The sequence below is a fragment of the Gambusia affinis genome, linkage group LG18, assembly GCF_019740435.1.
Source record: "Gambusia affinis linkage group LG18, SWU_Gaff_1.0, whole genome shotgun sequence".
NCBI classification, from domain to species: domain Eukaryota; kingdom Metazoa; phylum Chordata; class Actinopteri; order Cyprinodontiformes; family Poeciliidae; genus Gambusia; species Gambusia affinis.
In genome coordinates, this window is record NC_057885.1 from 1,540,087 (window position 1) to 1,564,537 (window position 24,451).

At 38.6% G+C, this 24,451-nt stretch overlaps 1 protein-coding gene across 2 annotated transcripts in view; it reads right to left on the reverse strand.

Annotated features, from left to right (window-relative positions):
• Positions 1-1,085: 1,085 nt before the first annotated feature.
• pde5ab (phosphodiesterase 5A, cGMP-specific, b) overlaps positions 1,086-24,451 on the reverse strand; it is a 125,655-nt gene continuing 102,289 nt past the window's right edge. For both annotated transcript variants that reach the window (XM_044097139.1, XM_044097138.1), the window contains exons 17-22: positions 13,435-13,535; positions 12,815-12,892; positions 12,385-12,448; positions 6,826-6,900; positions 6,632-6,715; positions 1,086-6,531 (exon numbers count right to left, since the gene is read on the reverse strand). In XM_044097139.1, the coding sequence (XP_043953074.1) occupies positions 6,412-6,531; positions 6,632-6,715; positions 6,826-6,900; positions 12,385-12,448; positions 12,815-12,892; positions 13,435-13,535 (522 nt within the window). In that variant the 3' untranslated portion in view covers positions 1,086-6,411. The remainder of the gene's footprint in view (positions 6,532-6,631; positions 6,716-6,825; positions 6,901-12,384; positions 12,449-12,814; positions 12,893-13,434; positions 13,536-24,451) is intronic.

Genomic DNA, 24,451 nt, shown 5'->3' on the forward strand with positions numbered 1-24,451 from the left:
CGATGGGTATGAGTTGTGCTGCACCCCAAAGTCTTATTTGATAGATAGATGACAGTGTAGGGAGGTTATTAGGTAAAAGTTAAATTGATCTAAATTTTATTGATTTTCTTTGTATGGTAATCTCAAGTAAATACTGTATGCCTGTCATTTTCCCTGCTAAAGCTTGCTTAATAAATACGCATATTTTAAAATTCTGATTAGGTTGTGGATATTGAAATGAATTGAGTCATTTGAATCAAAGTTCTTCTATTTATAGTAAAACCAGTATACATGATTCTAGTAATGTGGTGGCTTCAGACTTTCCTTTGGTGAGTGTAAATAATGACCCTGGGACTTCTAGTCATAGTCACTAAATAATATCTAGCCGTTAACAAGTGCACGTTACAACAGGAAGGAAACTACCGTTAACAGAAGTGGTTATTGAAGCTATGCAGCTGTGAGGGCTACTCAGTTGATTGTTTCTTAACTGAAAAGGGTCATAACTTCTGGATAGGAGGTAGTTAGAGCTAGACGAGTTCCTTTCGCCACCAGTTTAAATAGATTATCTCTTATAGATCTTGTTCAGGGTAAGACCCAGGTCTTAGAGATTTTCCGGACCTGTTAGACAGAGAACTGGTCAGTAGTCAGCCCGAGGAGTTGTGAGGAGAGGGCGGGGCTGGCTATTGCATAGTAACAAACACCTGTTAAAAAACATTTGTGAATAATCAATAAGTAAATTTGCAAATATGCGCACATGGACAGGGGTCCACTATAAATATACCCTTTCACTTAATTAGCTAGATATTATCAAAATCCCTGGCTGATGGTCGTCACAATTAACCAGAAATGTTTCCACTTCTGCAGGGAAAAAATAATCCTGTAAATGCAGTTTGTGATTAGTTGGTCAATGAAAAGCTGTTGAAGCTGTAGAGAAACTATTTACTTGTGGATTAATCCTATTGTACCAAAGCCCAGCAGTGGAAACCTCTAGAGCATTTAAATTTCCTTTTTATGGCTGAAATGTTGAAGGAAATAAATGTAACTGTCATATGAATATAACGCACCGAGTAAATCTCATTCATCAGTTATTTCTTACAAAGGTCCAGTAAGTAAAGCAAGTTTATTAGCAAAACTTCAATTTCTATGACAATTGAGTGCTCCTAAGAAATGCTTCATCTTGCAATGTAGAAACTTTAATAAATATATAAAACAAAATAAATATGCAACAGTAATGACAGTGAGTGAAACAATATAAATGACTAAAACACACTTTGTGTTGTGTGTGGTAAGAACAAAGATATCTAACAAGTTTATCTGTGACATGGTTGAAAGTATATGGTAAGTTTATACTTCTGGGATGTTGCTGTGTCCAACCACCATAATGATAATAATTGTGCAGGCGAGACTTAACAGTGAAAGTCACTTAGCACAGAAAGGAGACTAAGGCTGTGTTCACACTGCAGGCTGAAGTGACCCAATTCCAATTTTTTGTCAAATGGGATCTTATTTTTTTGCCAGGGCCCTTCAGACTGCCACACATATCCAACTTGTATGTATTCTGCAGTGTGAACAGGGAATGACCTGAAAGTGTCCCGCATGCGGAGTAGAGGACGCAATAGCGTCAGCATTCTGCCAACCGCATAAAAAGAAGAAGTGCTCAGTGTTGTGGACATAAATTTGAAGTTGTTGTCCAACTGGAGCAGAATATTAACAAATTAACCCTCATTATAGTCTGTCATGGTTGTTGTTTATCTTCCTGCTTGCGAGTATCAGGATGCAGAATAGTGAGATTTGTTGAGTATCAGTGAGGTTCATTTAGGATGAATGCGACCTGGACGTTAGGTCACATTTGAATCGCATAGGTATCAGATATGGGTCGCATTCGAAAGGAATCCGACCTGTGCCGTTCAGACTGTCATAAAAAGGTCAGATACAGGTCGCATTACGTCAAAAAAATTGCAATTGGGTCACTTCAACCTGCAATATGAACGCAGCCTAAGAGGCTCCTTTCTGCACTTGGTAATGTTTCCTGAGAATGACAGAGAAAGACAATGTAAGTGTTGCCAACATTGATTTCAGAGTTGTTGATGCATACATCATTGTCTCCAGTTTGTTGCTGGAGTTTAAATTTGGATTATGTGAGCTGCTGGTGGAATAATCAGGGAATGGGACAATGTTAATTCTAAGACTCACCTGCTGTGTAAGTGGATAAACCCTCACAGATGAGAGAAAATTAAACCCTGATGAATCAGTGGAATTTTGGCTATTGGCTTAATTCAAGTAAGAATATAAGAATTTCCATTCTCAGTTATTCGTCTTTAGTTTTAAAAGGGAAATTACACCATAGTACCTTTAAATCAGAATACATGTTCATTAATGCTTTGTACCCAAACAGATCAATATTATCCCTGTTCATCCATTAGTGTGCGTATATTGTAACCGTGTGTTCCATTTGATCTTTGAAGTTGGAATTGAGTATAGTATTATCTTGAAATATGTGTGTCCGGGTGGGCAAACTACGGCCCCTGGGCCACATCCGGCCTGCCGAAGATTGGTACAGAATTGCCCAAATCAAATCATATTATAATCATGACTCATTCAGTTGGTCTAGTCCTGTAACGTCTGGCGCTCCACCAGGGGGCACTTTAGGCGCTGTGATACATGACTTGATTTTGTGGAGCTCGGACTTCTCTCCATTAATACTCTGCTGCTGTGAACTCTGCAACAATGAGTGGGCCACAGAGAAGAAAAGTTGACAGCGAGTGTTGAGTGTTCAATAAGGAATGGACAACTAAATACTTTTTCACTGAAGTCCGGTCAAAAGCTGTATGCCTTATCTGTCAAGAAACGGTTGCTGTTTTTAAAGAAAACAACATCAGCCGCAACTTTTACCCTAGCTGGACATGGTAACTATGCTAACAACCAGTCAACGCAAGGACGGTCATCTATGGCGCTGAGAATGGCAGCTAGTTTCATCTCCCTTCACACAAGACCCTGAAACGGAACCTCAGGAACTGATTGATCTCCAATGTGACTCTGTCTTAAAGGAGAAGTCCAACTCTCTTAAACTGGATGGGTTTTATGCTTCATTAAGTGCAGCCAAATTTCCAAATATCCAGAAGATGGCACACAGGATGCTGGTGTTTGGCTCTACTTACATGTTTCAAACAGACTTTTAGGGTGATGAACAAAACACCCTACAGAGCTTAGCTGAGTGATGAAAACCTCAGATCTGTTCAGAGAATTACCACAACAAAACTAACACCTGACTTGGATGCACTGGCAAAAAAGGGAGATCAACAACACTTTTCCCATAAAAGTGAATGTAAATATTAAAACTAATGCTTTTTTATCCTTATGTTTGATATTTATGCATCTGCTGCTAGCCTGGCCCGACAGTCAAATTTTAAAAGCCAATGTGGGCCCTGAGCCAAAAGGTTTGCCCACCCCTGATGTATGTGCATGTTTGACTGCCCTATGTCTCCATGTTGCCCTGTGATCTGATTGGCAACCTGTCCAGAGTACAACCAGCCTCTTGTCTGCACTGCTGCAGCTTGGCAGTCTGTATATTTGCTCAATGTTTGCCTATAGTTGAAAACAATTACAAAATTCAAATCATACACCCCCCCACAAAATGCCACCCTGGGCGGTTGCCCATATCAGAAACCGTCACTGCAAGTCACATCTGTTTCTCTGCTCATCATTTTCAGTGGGACTTCTTTTGTGCCTGGTTGGGGCAGTTGGATTGTAGAGGGACCATTGATATATACAATTTAAATTTAAATTCAAAAATACTTTGTTAATCCCAATGGGAAATTATATTATATTTTATATATATTACTGGATTGAACATCGACCTAAAGCCAGTGACCTGTTGACGGCAGACGCCATTAGTTATGTCCACAAAACCACTTACTGTTCCAATGCAGGATGAGCAGGAATCCATTGACGTGCAGTCAGGGAAAAATATGTTAAAATAATTTATATTGCTATTGTCACCCTGTGGTATGTACTGTATTTATTTTTTATTTATCTTAACCAATTTTAATTATTTTTTTCTTCAAAATCGCAGAATTCTTCCATTTTCCCATTCAAATGCTCAGAAGCAAAGCCGATGAGGCAGCAGTGAGCTGAGCCTCACCTGGGATTGATCAACCTCTCTCTAACTGCACTGGCTGCTCCTCCTGTCTGTATGTCACCAATAAAATGGTTAAATAACATTTAATTTATGAACTGATTTTCCATCATTTAGCTCATGTATATAATGTAGTGTTTTTTTGTCACCAACTGTGTGTGTAACGTGTTTTGTGTGCTGAGGAGCCATCAGAAACGACAGAGAACAGATTCAAGGTGAGGCAGGCAGTTCTCCTGTCTCATGGCAGGGGGCGCTCATGATCTCACACATTGTGACTGCACAACTGCAGAGTAAGAGACAGTAACAGCAAACTAGCAGTACAGTAAAGTAAAGTAAAGTGCAGCAATATATTCAGTTTTCTTCTGTTACCACAGCAATCACTTATTAATAATCGCAAAATAAACATTAAGCTTAAAACCATACTACTGCAACAGATTGAATGTTCTGCTCTTTGTGTGGGAAATGTTTGAGTGGTTTTTTTAGGGGCGTTGTTGTCAGTTGCTATGGCAACGAGTCTGCTAGTGTTTCTCGCTCTCTGCCTGGTCAGTGCAGAGAGCGAGATAATCGTGGTTTTGAGTCTTACTTTAACAATTTTTCCCTTTGCTGTGAAGCACAGCACGAAATTAATAATACCTAAATTTCCAAGTTTTGTCCGCATGCATGAAATTTCCTTATGTAAACATGCAGGTGGTCTACATTTGTAAATCTGATTATGATTAAGTCAGTGCCTCACCAGCTTTGCACTTCACCGCACGTCACTGCAGGAATCTGTTACAAAAATAATCATAGACCCCATATTGCTGAACCAATTTTCTTAAATTGTGGCTTAAATTGAAGATTCAAATAAAGTGCCAATGTTTGGATATGTAAACTATGTATTCTCTCTGGACGTAGATATATAAACAACTTTCTGTCAGTTCTGTCAAGATGCAATAGAGGATTAAGTAAATTTCTCTTTTATAATGCCAATAATTACATTTATCCTCATTGCTGCTGTTAGAGAAATGGTTAACAAATTTTGACTCCTATGCTTTATATAATATTTTATCCTGTTTTATAATTTTATGATTGCTTTGAATAAGGCCACGTTCTACAAACAAATAATGCAATTAGTCCAGGGTCGTAGAAACCCAGGAGAACAACTTGAAACCAATTCTCTTTTTACATCAGCTTAATATGATATGCAGAACCGTTGCCATGGCAACCGACATACAACAGCTCCAGTAGTAGAAAGGGCAAAGATTATATTCAAAAACCACAAACACTTCCCACACAGAAAGTATGTAAACACACCAAAACAGAACATTCAGCCCGCTACAAATTTCTGTCTTTTGAATTTTCAGGTTTGCTGTTAATTTTGCAATTATTAAAAAGTAATTGCCTGAACACTTGTGGTGGATGATTTAGCTAATTTAAACACCTGCTCTACTGATAATATGTCACAAAGTAGATGTGTGGGTCACCTTATTTTTGTGCTAAGTGAACCGAAACACACTGAAATGATGCAGCTTGGGTATGATAAGTTTGTCAAAGTTAAGCTACAGCATAGTTAACCTACTCTCCACTTTAATTCAAACTTTTTACTGAACATGCAAAATGTGATTCTCTTGGATCTTGTTATCTTGCTGTCATAGTTTTCAATTGATAGCAAAACACTGTGTCATTTTTTCAGATTCTTTGCTTGATTGTGTCATTTCCTCGACCACCGATATTCCAGGCTCAGACCAATAACGCATGTGGCTCACTGCAAGTCTTGCAATGTCCTTTTATCAACTAGATCACTGACCGGACTTGGCATTTACATTTTACAATGAAATTTTCAAAAGCAGTCGTCCACTGGCTGTTAATACTTTATACACAGCGCGCAGCTGCTGCCAAGTTACTGTCCACAAATATATGCAGGTACATAAAGCGAAACTATGTAGGAAATATTGGTGGGGACTCTCCCCCTCAGGCTAGAGTTGGTGGGGATATGTCCACACCAGGCCTTCAGGAAGTTACGCCTATGTTCTCATATCTTAGATCCGACTTCCAAGATAAATGGAACACACCAGAACGTTTAGCTTTGAGAGGATAGCATGATTGCAGTGACAGATGTGGGAAGAAATGCTTGGTGAGAACCACATAACATTTGAGACCTTATGGTGACTTTCCTTTATCAGAAATGGTTAAAATCCCATAGTCCACAAAACAGGTCTGTAGTACCATACTAATCTTATGAATGCTTAGTGAGTCTGGGAGACACAGGGAGCAGTCCTGGAATTTGCAGTTTTTCCAGAAGCCAAACTGTAGTTGGATCACACCAGTTCATTGTCCAGGCCTTTCTCACAGTTCTCAGCCAGATGCTTCCAATGCTGCCGGTTTTTCTGACACCCTTCCAGCAGAGGGCAGCAGTGCTCTGATAAGCCAGCCAAGGTCTGTGAAAACAACAACGACAGAAAATGACGGGGTGGCTTTTGTCTGAAAGTCATTTAGATTACTAGACGGAAAAAACAGAAACAGTTGGGTCCAAATTACCTCATATAGCTGAACACAAATGGCATCAATGAAGGAAACCTGCATGCTGGGTATCTTATCTCTTTTCTCACGATTCATAAGATCCTGAAGTAAAAGGCATAAAATGATTCCAAGCAAAAGTTGTAGTTTCTTTACTTGGCCATTTAAGTTATATGACAGAATAAAGTCCAATATGTTAGGATTTGTCTTCTTACAATAGGCTCAATGTTCAGTTCCCGACGCTCTTTGTCCCCCTGTTCAAAGAATTCAGTGGCCACAAGTTCTGCGATCTGCAAAAAATCAACGTCAGCATTTGACTGCACACATACAAGCCAAAAGAGAAATAAATACAGCTGTATTTTTAGGCTTATTCCCATGTTTGAAGCTGGAAACCCCTAATGCTGCTGTACAGATGATCTGTTACATCTGGCATTTTAATGAAGCTCCCATGACACAAAAGAAAAATATTTCTTAACACTGTCAAACTTTAAAAGAGCAAAAGGTGAAATACAAAGACTAACAACAGAAACAATAAACCTGCCAACAGAGTCCTGCTATGTAAAATGTCTGTGCTTACAGAGAACAGCCTCAGGTTCCAATCAGCATTACTCTGTGGAAGTGAATACTGACGCCACCTGCAGGGCTCCATGGGTCGGTAATCAAGCCTCAGAGCAACAGAGCAGGAGGACGCTGGCTGAGTAATATCTTGTTATCACTCAGAAAAAACAACATCCAGGAAGTCTTTATTTACTCAAAACAATGAGATTTACAGATAGATTTAGGAGTCATTCAAGTCAGGAGAATGTCCACATTGATCAATGACCAAGTCTAATATACATGTTCTATTATTCCCTTAGATATTATATTAGTGTTTATATTTTTTTCTCTCTACTTTCTATTGTACTTCATTCCTGTATGTTTTTTTAAGTTATTGGAGAAAAAACTAGAGAGAATGTGAGGAGAGGAAATGGAATCTTCAGCCACTTCACAATAAGAGAATGAATATAAACATCTAAGTACTTGAAAAAAATCTTAACAGTTGATAACTGAAACACCAAAGCAAGCTGAACTTTATTCAACGACAAGTTTACTAGCAGCCAAGAAAATTAGCACTTTAGAATTTATCTGGAAAAATACATTTGGGAGAAGCCAAGTGCAATAAACAAAGTTAGCAGATGTGCTAAAAGAAAATTTATTTCTGCCTTTATCAACATGTGTGGCCCTCAACTTTGTATTAAGGCTGTGCAATATTAGGAAAGCTGGGCAATATGTGATAATGTTGACAAATGTTGTGGTGATGACCTGACTTAAATCTAAATATCTAATGACAAATAAACTGATGGAACGTCTTTCTGCTTTGGGTTTGTTGCAAACAGACCCCATATAGAGAGCAGCTGAACAAAATTAATTACACAGGGTACTTGAACACATGGTATTTATTTTATTAGTAATGTCTACTGCAGTCCAAACAGTTCATTGCAAAATATCTATAGTGCACACTGATGTTGCGCAACACCAGACTGTATTAGGATACACTATAGTTTGTTATGTTAAGACAAACTCTCAGTCTGTCTTAACATAAGCTAATGTTCACTAAGAAATTCAAAGTAAACCATTTCCTTTAGTCCTAGAAGATGTGGCGTGTTGTTTCTTACTAAGACCCACATGAAATGCCATCCTGTCTGTCCCCGTTTCCATGCTACAGATCATTTGCATGTGTATGCATGTTTATTGCTTTGCATGTTTTCCTCAGAGATGCAATCTAATGATGGAGGCCACAGCTGTTTTTATTAATGAGCACTCAGTTATGGACACACAAAGAACATGTCAAAGTGCTGAGCTCCCTCTGAGCCTTCCATTCCTAATGAGGAGCAGAATAACGAAGAGCACCAGGGAGATGAAACAATAGGGACACAACTCTGAGTGCATGAGGACTACACTGTCAGCTGCTACATAAACAGAGATGAACCGAGTAATCAGAGCTAAGAGAGACAAAAACAGGAAACAGCCAACACAGGAAGCTCAGCTGCTGTCAGACAGATTCTGTACATTGACAGCCTAACTGCTGTCAACAAAGGTTAGAGGTGAATCCAACAGGGCTACAAGTGATTTAATAGCATTCAAGCTAACAGTAAATCAATGGAATCACTGCATCTAACAGATGTTTGTGTGGGAACATCAGTTAGGAGATACAGAGGTCAGAGGTGGTGAAAAAGCTCAAAATTTCAAACTCAAACTTATAATTTAAATAGGACAGTGAAGGTGATCAGTTGTATGATTCAAACTAAATACAAAGAAACAGAAACATAGTACTGACTATTTCTGCAATAGGAGTATTTCAATTCAAATTCAGTAGAAAAATACAGCTCAATAAATGTTGTATCTGAAGACTGTCACTGATTGACAGCATCATGAGGGACATAAGGGTCATGTTCACAGTTCAATTTATGGGGCAACAGAGACAATATTCCTCAGTAACAAGTCCTGGATGGCATCAGTAGTTGGCAAGTTCTGCTAATCCTGGTGCAACGTTGCATCAGTTAAGACTCCAAGGTGGCCTAGAAACACTAAATTTTCACCATTACTACTTAGCTAACCAATTACAATACCTCATCAAATAGATGCACTCAACCCATCACTTCTATCCCTGGCTGGATCTAACTGCATAGAGATATTAATAAAAGACCTACCATTCATTAGCAACACAATTAGACATCACAACTGTTTCAAAAATCCAGCAATTACAGCAACTCTGACAGCTTGGTAGATGATCAATAAAATAACAAACTCTATATTCTCACCCACAAGTAGAGTAATTGTTGGGTAAATTGTATTATTGGTTTTATCAATTATTTGTTGTTCATGTAGTCTTATAATTATATCTTTATAATGTCTTACTTATATGCCTTTACTTCATTTTAATCTTAGTATAAAGAGTGTTGTGCTGAATAACTTTGATTCCTTCCTGAGGCCTTACTGAGAGAAAACAGTGACAACCACTTCCAGCAGAGTTTGCGGCCCGGCCGGAAACTCTGCTCTCCTTGACCTGTTAGATAGCAACAAAGCCGTCACCGTGAAGACACAACTTGTTCTGCTCGACGCCGTGCCTAGAACAGAAGAATCTAGTGTGTAGATAACTTGTGTCTAGATAGTGATTGTCATTTAGCGCTGCAACTATGTGATGATTTTTTTTCCCCGCCCTTTGAGAGTTGCAGCGTCCAATGTGATAGGGATCCTAAATGCAATAAAAGAGAGGAGCAGGCATATGTGATTTCAGAGCGGTAGGAGATTGTAACTGAAAGCACGTCTCTGTCTGTTCTCCTCGCGAGTACAAAGAATCCATCTTTCTTGTCTTTCTTGTGTTTAATTCATTTTGTCTTTGATAGGTGTTTGAACCTGACAGTAATCCAGATTTCACAGCAAATAAATCACCCTTTCTGCAACTAAATGGAAGGAAAAAAGGCATTACACACCTCCACCACATTCCTGATAAGCCTAACTTCTTAACATTTCAACTAGGGGTGTGCCCTTTGGCAGTTTTCTGGCCAATCGCTGATTACCAATCTTTCAAAAAGCCTAACTTACCGATTCCTATTTTGGCCAATACCCGTTTTTTGTCTGAGATGTTGCTCAATATATCAAGAATGTTGCTGAATTGGCAACAATGGGGTACTTATTGTTAACTGCAGATGTGCAGATATGACCTGGTTGGCTGGTTTGTCAGTCAAACTTCTCTCACAGGAGAAAAGAAAAGCTCTGTGGTTGATTTGCTGAGGTTGATAACATCGGTAGATAAGATCAGCTTCACACGTAAAAATCGGCCCATCTCCAATCTCCCAAAATTAAAGAAATCGGTGCACCCCTAATTTCAACAGCTTATTGCTAAATACAACATTGAGAAGAAACAGTTTCTTGTCAATGGCAACTTTGACCTGATTTTACCTTATTCTTAGAAACAGACTACGTAAAAATGACTATACACATCCTGGGTCTGATCCACAGTGAGCGAATAAAGCTCTGGCTAAGGCACTCACCACCTAATCAATAACGTGATTAAAACAATCAAAAAATCAAAAATAACATCAATAACTTTCACCTATTCTTGAATATAGGTGAAAGTTAGATGATATCTATTCGATGATATTGAATAGATACCATTCCTATTCGATATCATCAACACAATCACAAAGTCTCCAAAAACACTCTCAAAACTATAAAAACTAATATTGTCAACAAACAATGCACTTTAAATTTTGATCACTAAATGGGAATAAATATCTTACCATCCATACAGATAATCAATTTTGGAATAACTTTCAACATGACCAACAACCCCAACATATTGCTGAAACAATCTAAAATAATCCATAGAACACATTTCACACAGCACATGGTGCACACCATGGGACTTGGAGAATCAGACATTTGCACAAACCGTACACTTAATACGACTGATGACCACCTCCACGCATTCTGGCTCTGTGCACTAATCCAAAACGTCTGGAAAGAAACAATCACCAAACTGTCTCAAATCTCTGGCCACAACATCCTGCTATCACCTTCTGCCTGCTTACTTGGTAATCTAGATCAACTCCAAACAGACACCAACTGACTATGCTCTGTGTTTTGTTTTTGTTTTGAATGTATCCATTTTAATGAATAAGTCCTTGTTTGTTTGTGTTTATTTTTTCCTCTTTTTTGGTTATTTGATTCCCATTGCTGTTATTTGCTCTATTATTTGGTTAATTATTTTGGGGATCAATACCCCTTTTTGCTTTGTCACTCTATGATGTTGTACATACACTAGAAAAAAAAAACGTCCTGGTGCTGTAGTACTGGTGACTGGTCTTGGTCTCAAAACACTTTCTCATCCACATTTGTACTCAGTCTTATGTTGGTGTTGGAGATTGAGGACTCTGGATTTCATTTCATTTTATTTCATTTGCAAGGCAAGAACACAAAACTGTGGAAATATCACTAAATTGGTAGAATATTATGCAATTTATTTGTTAATAGGAAAACATGTCTGCAAAATCTTTAGTAATGCAATTTAGCTACATAAATCATGAAGAATATATCTGTGAAACAAAATCAAGGAGAAGGCAACACAAATTCTGAAGGTGGGGACTATGTCAGCCTTTTATCATCACTTAGAAGAAAAGCACAAGGTAAGGTAAGTAATGCTAGGAAAGCTAGCTGTCTAACATAAGCATTTCTTTACCAGGCCCTCACACAAAATGATGTAGTCAATATCAGCTATACAATTGAAGCTACCTGTGTGGTATGTTTTAGGGCACTAGTTTCTGTTTCTTGTGTAACTTTGTGCATGAGCTAATGTCACCAAATATTATTGTTGGAGCTGGTCTTGACTTGGTCTCAGCCCCTAAAAGTCTTGGTCCTGTCTTGGTCTCAGTATACCGCGGTCTTGGTTTTTTACTTGGTCTCAGGTTAGGTACTTTTTGCCAACATTTGTAGATGAAAATGTGGATGAATGTGGATCATAGTTAATCCACTTCTATTGTGTTCTGACTACCATATGTTTAAAAAGCTGCCAGATTCGAGTATTATTTGAGTTTTTGAGATTTAGCGCCATATGCAACTTTGAAACAACTGAAAGCCTGCATTGAGTATTTCTACAGTGTGATGTTACAAATTATTTAGCTTAATAAATATCGGGCTTATGATGAGAAACAATAACTCATCCACTGTCCTTCAGAAAGCAGCAGTTAGAACAAAGAGACAAAGGTAAAATCTGAGTAGATGATTGTTTTTACCCTTTTTTGAACCGGCCAGGGTTTAGTGATGGCAGAGATGTCGCATGCAGTCATCAGCATTGACCTTAAGGAGATGAAGGGACATAATATAAAATATTGTCAATCGAAGTCATATTTCATAGAAACTTCCCAGTAGTTATTAAAAGTCCTTAACCACACTGTCAAATGATGGTAGAAACATAACTTGAAGAATATTTGATCCAATATTTGACCTAAATTTTTAATTGGGTGTGTCAGAAAAAAAGGGTAAAATACAAATGCACAAATTTTAATCCAGATTTTATTTCTGCATTTCTACATAAAACCTAAACATAATGTACTATGTTTCTGGCTTAAATGTGGTACAATATAAGAAATAACTAAACTAATCCCAGACTAGCCGCCTCCAGCTGTAAATAGTTTATTTACTCCTTTCAAAGGTTTTGTTCACCTGAGGAGTTCCCTGTGATGGTCATCCTCCCAAACAAACTGGTTGTTCTTGGTCAGCTCAAAGAACTCTTCTCGTCTTCTGACAATACACGCAGATGGAAAACAAAAAGTTAAAACTGGTGCATCAACTGCAATTAATGAAATTAATATTGTCAAACTTTCATATGCTAGATTGTTTTAAGGTATTTCCTGGTTTGCCTTCACACACATATAAACATCAGTGACATTTTGTACCTAATCCATTGGTGTCAGGCCTCCTTATACAAGACCTTCAATTTTTCTGGAAAACTTCTGCACAGGTTTTAGGAGTGTTGACAGAATTTTGACCTTTCTTGACTCACAGTTTCTGCTCTAATTTATCTCAAGTTTGTCCGCATTTAACTTCCCTGTCCTTGTCTTTATAGACCTTGTTTTGTTCACTGCTGTTCAGCCATGTTGGAACAGGAAGTGACTGTCCTCAATCTGTTCTTATGAAGTTGGGATTTTAAAACTGTTCAATGTGTCTTGATATGGGGTGAGCAAAAGCTTTTTGGATGACTGAGTGAATATTTTTAGCTTTAGACCAAATTACCCAGCACACCTCCCTCTAGCCTGTCTAGAATTGTTTTCTTTGGTACCCACTTCATATACAGGGCGAGGTCCGTGGCCAGTATTGCCTGCTCAATCATCTTCAGAGTGGTCTTGTACTCTGCCAAAGAGAGACCACTGAGGATCTGGTTTCCCTGGAGAGAGAAAACTGTGTGAGTGTAAACACATTGCATGTTATTGTTTACATCCGGAAATTTGGAGCACAACCCTGGAGTGCAAAAAGACTATTCTTTTACTTGCCATCCACAGCTGTGCTGCTGCAGTAGAACAAAAACTTTTGAAGAACAACTCCAAACTAGAATGTTCCTTTGTTCTCACTCTCTCTGTTGGGTAAGCTGCATGCAGACCTGTTACCATGGCAACTGATTGACAATCGCTCCACTAGTTTATCAGGATTCAACAAATATTTCTCACACAAAGAACACAACATTTGATCCATTACATTTTAATGTTTTCAGGTTTAATGTTTAATTTGTCATTATTAAATAGTTTGAATACAGCTAATTTAAACACCTGCTATACTGATGATCTGTCAGAGTTAATGTGTAGGATGCCTTGTTTTTTTTGTTTTTTTACTGAACAAAAGCACACCGAATTCTGCAGCACATCTTGGGTTAAATCATTCATTTTATCTTAGTTAAACATAAAGTCATAACATTAGATTGCTATATCTGTTTTGCTTTCAGCTAACATAACACAATTATGTGGAACCTGTCGACATAAAAAATGATGTTACGTCAATGATTCATTTCTTTGCCCAGTCGTCACATTGAGAAAATTTGATCAAACAAGATGGAGATATTACCGTTTACATTTTATGAATACAATATTACTATATTGTAAATAAAGACTGTCAACCATATAAATATACTAAATTTTTTTTAAACTTTATTTCAGAAGTCTATCTATCTATCTATCTATCTATCTATCTATCTATCTATCTATCTATCTATCTATCTATCTATCTATCTATCTATCTATCTATCTATCTATCTATCTATCTATCTATCTATCTATCTATCTATCTATCTATCTATCTATCTATCTATCTATCTATCTATCTATCTATCTGTTATCTCGGGTGATTTTTCTTCATATCAACGGTCAATAGTCCGAAGATATGAACAAAAATATCTGGCAGTGCTGAGGCTTCTGCTACAATCGATAGTAGCCACACTGGCTCACCCACTAGAAGGAAACAAACGCACCCATCACAACACCTTCATTCTGTTGGCTGAGAGGTTGCTAGACGACTCTGCCAAAAAGGCAGTTCCAGTAAGTGAGCACAGAGTCCAAGCAGAGACTAAGATCATTTCTCAATACTCAAGAATGTAAGTACATTCTTAGCAAGTACGGCTGGAAGAAAGTACTACTGAGTATGAGAGCAAAAGGACGACAATTGGAACAGATACGAACCCTAATAATAATAATAATAATAATAATAATAATAATAATAATAATAATAAACTACTTTCCCCTTAATAATTACACATCATTTAATTTTCATAATTACATATATGATAACATAATATAATTCTAATTGTTTCTAATTAAACAAGGTATCAAACATTTTGCAATTAATAAAATGTAAAGCCATTTGTTTACAAATTTAGGTTGTAAACAATTGCTATGAAGCTGAAGGTGGCGAATATGAGGAAGAGAAGCCAAAGTACAGAGGAAGAGGAGGCATTACCTTTTGGCTTGCCTTACCGTGTTGGTACGTCCTACTCTATAAACTCTTAACTCAACCAATACAAAAGTGGGTTTTGTTGCAGACACTAAAACAAGAAATGTATTTGTTATCTGGATTACAATTTATTAAGCAGATTTATTAAATATATAATAGGATCTGCTCTTAAATCTAAGTACTGATTTACCACCTTCCTAATATGGTGCTTCCTTACCTTCTAGACAAGATGAAGCTTTAGGCCAAATCAATCAATCTATCTATCTATCTATCTATCTATCTATCTATCTATCTATCTATCTATCTATCTATCTATCTATCTATCTATCTATCTATCTATCTATCTATCTATCTATCTATCTATCTATCTATCTATCTATCTATCTATCTATCTATCTATCTATCTATCTATCTATCTATCTATCTATCTATCTATCTATCTATCTATCTATCTATCTATCCTATCTATCTATCTATCTATCTATCTATCTATCTATCTATCTATCTATCTATCTATCTATCTATCTATCTATCTATCTATCTATCTATCTATCTATCTATCTATCTATCTATCTATCTATTCATCTATCTATCTATCTATCTATCTATCTATCTATCTATCTATCTATTAATGGACTTTCTTGAATCTACCATATCATGTTGGTCATACATGCTCTATTTTTTTCACAGGGACAAAGAAAAGCACATCGGTATGCCATTGTGATAATACGCCGGCATCAGAATGGTTTTTTTTCTGATGCCGACTTAAAACCAGCATTCAGACTTTCTAGGACCAGCATTTACCATTTCATCTCTTACTCTGGAAAAAGATCATGGATGGAGCCATGAAGTAGAAATACTTGTGACCATTTATTGGTTAGTCTGTGGAGTATCATTCAGGATCCCTGTGAACATCTTCTCGATGCCAACCTTAATAGTCTGCAGAAATGTCCACAATGTAGTTGATGAAATAATGACTATCCTCCACAAGTTTATTCATTTCCCCAAGGAGGAAGATTTGGAGAATGTGGGAGCCGGTTTTGCAGGCCTTGCTGGACATGAGGTGTTCCATTTAGCTGTTGGTGTTGATGGATGCCACATTAGGATTCTTCCTCCAGCTGAGCAGAAAAAGTCCTACATAAATAGGAAACCTTTTCCTTCCATTGCCTTACAGGGCATCTGTGATGGAAATGGGTATTTTCTAGATGCAATGATCCTGCGAAGGTCCCCAATGTTTTAGCAAGCCCTTTACCCACCAGCTGGTTTCTTTCTTTTGGGAGATGGTGGATAACTGTGTCTGCAACATCCAGTCTCCATGATGGCTCCTACATCGACAGCCTGTGGGCAGTAAGTACATGTTTGTTGTCTCTTTTTAAAATCTAAAAACCTCACAGCTAACTGAATTCTAAAGTTCTGTGGCTTAGGGCTTTTTTTATTTATATTTCTTTACAGGCAGAGTAGAACAACAATATAACCAGCACCTTGCAAAGGCCAGAACCATCACAGGACGTACCTTCGGAATGCTGAAGACACGGTGGTGCTCCATCTTTCTTTGGGCACTTGAGATCCGGCCTCTCTTTGCTCCCAAAGTTGTTGCTGCATGCTTCATTCCACACAACATCTGTGTAGCAGCAAATGGCATTCTGGCTGAAAATGATGTGAAAGAAGGTTCAGAAGAGGACGGTGGAGAGGGAGACATTTATACAAAAGCAGAAGACGAATTATCTGGCAACCGCATTTGAGCCAGACCCTGCAGCACTAACTGCTTTTCTCAAGGAACATGATTACATTTAAGCCTTTTCTGTTTTGCAATACAATTCTGTATGATAGTGTATATAGTTCAAATATTAAATCTATCTGATTTTGATTGTTAAAGGAATTTAAAGACAGTTGAACATAATTAAACATATACACCGAATACAATTCTTGTATGTAGTGAGTTTTTTGGGGGTTTTTTCCCACCAGGGGGTCTTTTTGTGGGCTCTGGTGTCCCTTATTCAACAGTAGCCTGACAGGAAAGGGGGAAGGAGAGAGGGGAAGACATGCGGCAAATGTCGTCAGGTCCGGGAATCGAGCCCGCGACGGCCACGTTGAGGACTGAGGGCCTCCAAACGTGGGGTGCGCTACCCTCTACGCCACCGGAGCACACCCCTGTAGTGAGTTTTTATCTAAAATTTGTTAACTAGCTTCTCAAATAATGTGCGATATTTCTCAGTCCTTCCTGTAGCAGCCCTCTCTCTTTTTTCCTCTCTTGCGACTGCCTCCCTATGTTTCTCCTCCAAAATTCAAGGACAGCCTCAGTGGACCTGGCTCTTTTCTTCCCCTCTGCTCATGCCACCCTACTGTGACCAGAGACAGAGGCCTGGTTAGTAACTGTGCCACATCCGTTACACTGTACCACTGCCAGGGGGCAGCAGTCAGAGTTCCAGATCCTCTTCCACTAGAGCAGGGGTTTTCGAAGTATGAAAGGGTGAGCCCCCTTCCAAGGAGCACAACCCCCGAACTGTGACATGAGCTCCATGTCACAGTTCAGTTGCAAAAACTCCCACCTTCAGCCCCGATTATAGTTACTTTGAAAAAGTAACTTTAATCGGACTACTGATTACTCCTTGAAAACGTAACTTAGTTATATTACTGACTACTTGATTTGGAAAGTAACTAAGTTACACTAAAAGTAACTTCTTAGTTACTTTCAGCAGCTGCTAACAACAACGCTCTGCCTCCTGTGAAAATAACATTGATCTTTGCCAATTCTTAATTGTCAGCTATTTTATAATGGTAACATCAACAATGTGTCTCCACTGATAAGGTTGAACTGAAGAGGAGATTGTACAAAAAATAAAAAACATGAGTAATTTGTGTGGTCCACTGTTGTCTGGAAAACTCTAAGAAGGATTTTAAAGCTCCCCCCCCCCCAGCCTCCAGATTCTGCGTTACGGCCCTGCGTTTGGTGTCAGCGCAGCGCACAGAGCTCCTCCTGCAGCACAGCTCAGATGGTTGCACAGATTTGTGACACTTATCTTAATATTAATAATTATAATGGCGTTAAGTTGCCATTATAATTATTGCCAACTACAGACACGTTTATTCGTGGCTGTTTTCACGTTTATTGCGCTGTTCATATTGGTTTCGATGTTTGCAGTTTTCTGGAGCGCAACGCGAAGCTCGACGTCTTTCAGAGGTAATACATTAACTTGACATTAACAAAGACACAGCGGGACGGATCATCCGGAAAATGATGAACAAGGAGAGACTGAGTAAAACTACCTTAATGATGGACAAATTCTGGGATTTATTGAGTTTCTGCTTATTTCCAACCCCAAATGAGCAACTTCACGTTCAAAAACGAGCCCAAAAAGGCGCAACCAGCAACTCGTAAAATTTTCAAGCGACTTAAAAAAAAAAAAAAGCCCAAAGCCGTTCATAATAATCGGACTTGTCGACAGAAACTGAAAATAGTTCCAGTTTTTCCACCAACAAAATGCGCATCTCCCTCCATTGTTTACATTTCTGTCGCATAGAGACGTCGGTCACTCGACAAGACGAGTAGAGGAAATACGATTAAATTACAAAAGAAGATAGTAACGCAGTAACGCAAAAATGATTTTGATAAGTAACTGTAGTCTGACTACTGGATTTGAAATAGCAACGCGTTAGATTACTGGTTACTGAAAAAAGTGGTCCGACGTCAGTAACGTTACTGACATCACTGGCCAAAACATCCTCTAAGGTGGGAAACATTTCCACTGATCCCCGCTCCACACGCGCACCCCACAGTACCAACTTTCTCCTAAATACACATAGTTGATCGTGTGCATAAAAGACGTTTCTCTCACATCAGTAGACAGCAAGCAGATAGCTTTTCCGGTTTACTTTTTCCCTCGCACCGCGCCTCCCCTAAAGTGCTCTGGCGCCCCCCAGGGGAGGCGCGCCTCACACTTTGAAAACCGCCGCACTAGAGGATCCCTAAGATCCTAAAAAGCTTAGGAACAAAATCAAATTGATTAAGCATTTTCTGTTAGTAAAACACAGATAAATCCCCCATACTTTATTTATAAAGCACTTAAAAACAAAGTTAACCAATGTGATTTAAAGTACAATAATAATTGATGTAAAATAATTAAAACAATCTAAAAAAATTATTAACATATAGACCTTGTCAACATCTCAAACTAGGCTAAATGTTTGAGTAAATTAAGTTTGAAAGATTTCAAAATTTTTTTAAATTATAAAAAGTGTCAAAGAAACAGAACAAAGTGCAGCAAACTACACAAAAATGAAACTCAGGAAGATCATAGGTGGCCTACTTTGTATTCGATATACTAAAGCCCAGTTAATGTGACACAAACTGAGTAAAATGAAATCGTAAAACATAACAAATAGCAACCAGTTGATTTTATTTTTCCCCCTTTATATTTAAAAATAAAAGCTAAGAATACTCACTGCCATCCACTTTTTGAAGTATTTCTTTTTCCAGTAAAAAGGGATTCGTTGGCACTCATTTAGTGCTCGGGTTTCCTCGTTTGTCCCTTAAATAATAATACAAAGAATTGTAAAAGTCTTTTTTTCACTTCCCACTGTTTCAGTGTTGATACTCAATCAGATCTATTTTTTCTGAATGAAGTGGTAATGGCTAAGTAAATGGTCTAACATTTGGCTAAAGTGAAAAGTCTAATGAACTAAAGACAAATACAGAGTTACACACAATTTTAACCAACAACAACCATATTTCTATTTAAAAAAAATTTTAGATTCAATTGAATTTTAAATATGAAAACACTTACAGTTATGGACTTCTGTTGTTTGTGGCGCAATGCATTGTGGGATATCTTGCTGGGTTAAGACAGCAGAAGGATGCATCGATGCATCCTTGATAAAATTGGCAGGTACTTTGAGCGTTCTTCCCTGGATGCATGCTTAGAATCAGAAAAGTTCTTGGGCTGCTGTCGACGTTTCACAAGGACGCGAGTGCGAGGAGAAGTTTGGAGTACAAGCGTTAAGTTTTGAGAAGAAAGAAGTCCTGCTTTCAAAATATAAATGTAAGCAAAAGTGTTACAAGTTTTGAGAACAAAACACGTGAAATCCTGCTTTCAGACTGAAAATATGCACTCTTTGTTTATGGCAGAAAAATTCCAACACACCTTTCCCTTTTTTCTTTACCATATTTTCGGCATTATAAGGCGCACCTTCAATGAATGGCCCATTTTAAAACTTTTTTCATATATAAGGCGGACCACATTATAAGGCACATAGAATAGATGCTACAGTAGAAGCTGGGGTTACGTTATGCATCCATTAAATGGAGCTGCGCTAAAGGGAATGTCAACAAAACAGTCAGATAGGTCAGTCAAACTTTATTCATTTTGGGACGCTGGTTTGTAATCTATTAATAAACAGCTGTTTTATCATTTTCCCTGAGGTAAAGTCAGTGACGTGGTAACATGTAGTGCAACATTTATCTCACATAGTGGAGGGGAACTTTTCCTCGATTCAATAAACACGTAAAAAACAGTCTGATACTGTTACGGTAAATCAAACGTTAGTGCAATCACTATATAGTAACACTCTAAATAGTGCAAAGCAATAACAATATATCAATAAGTCAACATTGTTCAAATGTTAATGTCCACATTCACAATATGACCAACCTTGTTCAGCTGTAAACACACAAAATAAACATGTAAAGCTCATTTTATTAATTTATTCCTCATCCACGAATCCCTCGAATTCGTCTTCTTCGATGTCTGAATTAAACAGTTGGGCGAATACGACGTCCAACATGCCCGTCTCGTCTCGTCAAAGTCGTCATTAATGGAGTCAGTGTCGCTGCAGTTGTCCAGCAGTTCAGTAACAATTCCTGCCTTCCTGAAAGCTCGGACCACAGTTGAGAATGACATATCAACCCAGGCATTTACGATCCACTGGCAGATTGTGGCGTATGTCGTCGGCTCTGTCTCCCCATCGTGGTGAACGTGTGTTCGCCTTCTGTCATCCATTGTTCCCATGCAGTTCACAGTCTAGCTTTGAATGCCCTGTGACACCGATATCTAGAGGCTGGAGTTCTTCCTCTTCTACGGGGTAAAATGAAGTCGGCGGCTGCGAGACCTGTTGTTGCTCAATATTGGTCCATACATAAGGCGCACCGGACTTTTGAGAAAATTGAAGGTTTTTAGGTGCGCCTTATACTGCGGAAAATACGGTAATTTGTGTTAAAGGCTAGGGAGAATATTTGTTTTCAGTCTGGACTTAAACTGATATATATTATAATGTTGACAATTAGTAGCAAAGCACTGCAACCTTTTTCTTTTAGATGCAGTATCATGCATGTATTTAAGATTTACAATGTTATGTTGACAACTTGGCAGCCAAACCCAAAGATAATCATTGTTGGCTAGCATTTATTTGAAACCTAGGCTGAGCAATTTTGTACGCATGACGTCACTTTGCAATGTGTCTCTAAGAATAGCTCTATACATACAGATAGCCCCCAGGAACCCAGTTGGCAAACTACCAGAAGTTTTAATGCAATTAATCGTATTTTTTTTCTTTTTTACATACAAGAGTCCTGAGCCAGAACTTCTGCGTTCGCGTGTTTCTGGTACAGGCGTAAATTTCACACAAATGCAAGGTCCGCTATCAACAGCAATAGACAAAAAGCAACTTCTCTTGGCCTACCAGAGGTTAATTTCTGCTTCAAAAAATGATATGGGATACTACAACATACTGTTGTTCAGTTCACATTCTGCTAAAAGGAGTTAGCCTCTCAGCAAAGTTATTCCATCCTAAAATAGTATTTCAATATTAAATATGCTGCAGCAGCACAGATGTTTGTGACCAGTGTGGTTCCAACCCCCAGTCTTAGACACAAAGGGGAGCAAGCAACTCAAAAACCCAAGGAACAAATATAAAATTGAAAGTCATTTATTGCGAAATTACCTCAAAAGTAGGCTCAATAAAACAGCTCTGTTTTAGGTGTCCAAATCTAAAGGTGTTAAAATGGAATCAATAACTCTTGACTTCTTAAGCTAAACTCCTACAGCAGCTATAACACTAAAAGAGTTCATTCACTGACTCCGCCCCCAGAGTCACAGGTTCCCACTGAAGCGACGCAACAGAATCCAAGTCATTTCAGAACAATTTGCTTTTCACATGTCTGACTTGTTCAGTGCGCTTGGTAAGTAATTTTTTTCTGAGATGGTTTATATAACTATTATTTTGTGTTGAGACCAACCTGCATGACAGATGTCACATTCTACACATTGCTCAGTGTTAGCATATTTAGCTAACACTGATGAACATTGAGTCAAATTCTTGGTTAATTTGAACAGAGCCGTAATATTCTGGAGTATGTTTACATAAATATATGTCAGATTTATCAACTTTTCTGATTCAGATTCTTTTTTCTATGAAAAACTGTAAAATGTTTTTTCATGTTGATAGCATTATTCCACACTAATACTAGATATAATTTTTGTTGTCATTTTTCCAGTTGTTTTGCCTTCTCATTTGCATTTTGCAGCATGTTTTAATCCTTTATTGACTTTTTTGTATATATTAACTCCAGTTTGGTTGAGGATGAATCACTAGTCATCAGCATCAGTCCTCCCTGTGTAGCTTCTTCCAAGATCCATGCTCCAAAAATGGTTATGTAAGTGTTAATCCTCTCCTTGGGGTGCCACCCTAAACCTATCGTGGTGGAGGGGTTTGAGTGCCCCAATGATCCTGGGAGCTCTGCTGTCTGGGGCTTCATGCCCCTGGTAGAGTCACCCAAGGCAGACAGGTCCTAGGAGAGGGACCAGACAAAGTGCAGCCTGAAGACTCTGATGATGGACAAGATGGCGAGCGCCTGGTGGCCTTGCTTTTACCCATGGAGCCCGGCCAGGCTCAGCCTGAAGAGGAAACATGGGTCCCCCCTCCCATGGGTCCACCACCTATGAGAGGGGCCAAAGGGGTTGGGTGCATTGTGAGATTGGTGGCGGCCCTGGAGGTCCGCTCCTCAGTTGCAGAAGCTGGCTCTTGATTTTTTCTGCAACTGAATCAAGCTGTACTGAGCCTTGCAAAATTGCCTTACTAATAAAATATTTAGCATAAAGAAAATTCAAAAGATGTTGTGATCACCAATTTCTGCCCATCACCTGGAAAGGTTGTTAAGTTTTTACTTTAGGTAGAAATTATACTATGTTATCTGTCGAAATGAAAAAATCATCTGGCAATAAATTCACCTAATTTAGAGATAATATACATATTATAATATTTATCTATTCATTTATATATATATATCTAGCTACATATGAGAAAGTGTGTCCAAACTTTTGGTCTGTACTGTGTATATATTTTGTTTGTTTTTTAAGTGACATTGCTGCAGCTTAGAGCAGACGTTCTGTGTGAGAGTTCACTGTTGGGTGGAGGTTGAGTGGTGTTAAGTCTGTGAAATATTACTACCAGCAGCGGCGGTTCGACAGCGGGAGCAGAACCAGCGTCTTACACCGTCAGCTCGTTGACTTGAACTACTTTTTGGGTTATGAGGTGAAGCGGCTGTCAGAGTGGTGCAAAGTCAATAACCTGCTCCTCTACATCTCCAAAACAAAGAAGCTGGTGATCGACTTCAGGAAGAACAAAACGGACATTCAGCCTCTCACCATCAGTGGGACCTGTGTGGAGAAGGTCCCAGTGTTCAGGTTTCTGGACATGGAGTTGGAGGACAAGCTAACCTGGAGCACCAACACCAAGGAGCTGCTGAAGAAGCACAGCAGAGACTGAACTTTCTGAGAATCCTCCAGAAGAACTGTCTCCCCTCAGACCTGCTGCAGGCCTTCTATCACTGCTCCATAGAGAGTGTGCTCACGTACATCCTCAGACAAGAAGGCACTCCAGAGGGATGTCAGGGCAGCAGAGAGAACCATAGGCTGCCCCCTCCCCACCATGGAACAGATTTACACTTCCAGGCTCCGCAAGAAAGTTCTGGACATTTTAAATGACTCTTCACACCCTGGCCATGGTCTCTTCCAGCTGCTGCCATCAGGCAAGAGATACAGAGCAGTAAAAACCACAACAAATCACCTAAAAAAACAGTTTCTACCCGATGGCAATCATGGCACTAAATTCAAAGGCATAAGAACTTCTGCTCTTGACATCACTCTGTTAAAAATGTAAATTCTGTTCACTCTGAGACACCTCCAGGTGCTGCAACCATCTTCTGATGTCTATTTATTTCTTGTTTTGTGCTGTTTGTTTCTTCATCTTTTTATGTATGTATATTTATATTGTGTGTTGTGTATGTGTATATAACCTGCACTTTAACTCGAGTCAAGCACGGTCTCAATCTTGTTGTAATCTGTTGATGACTATGACAAATAAATCTTA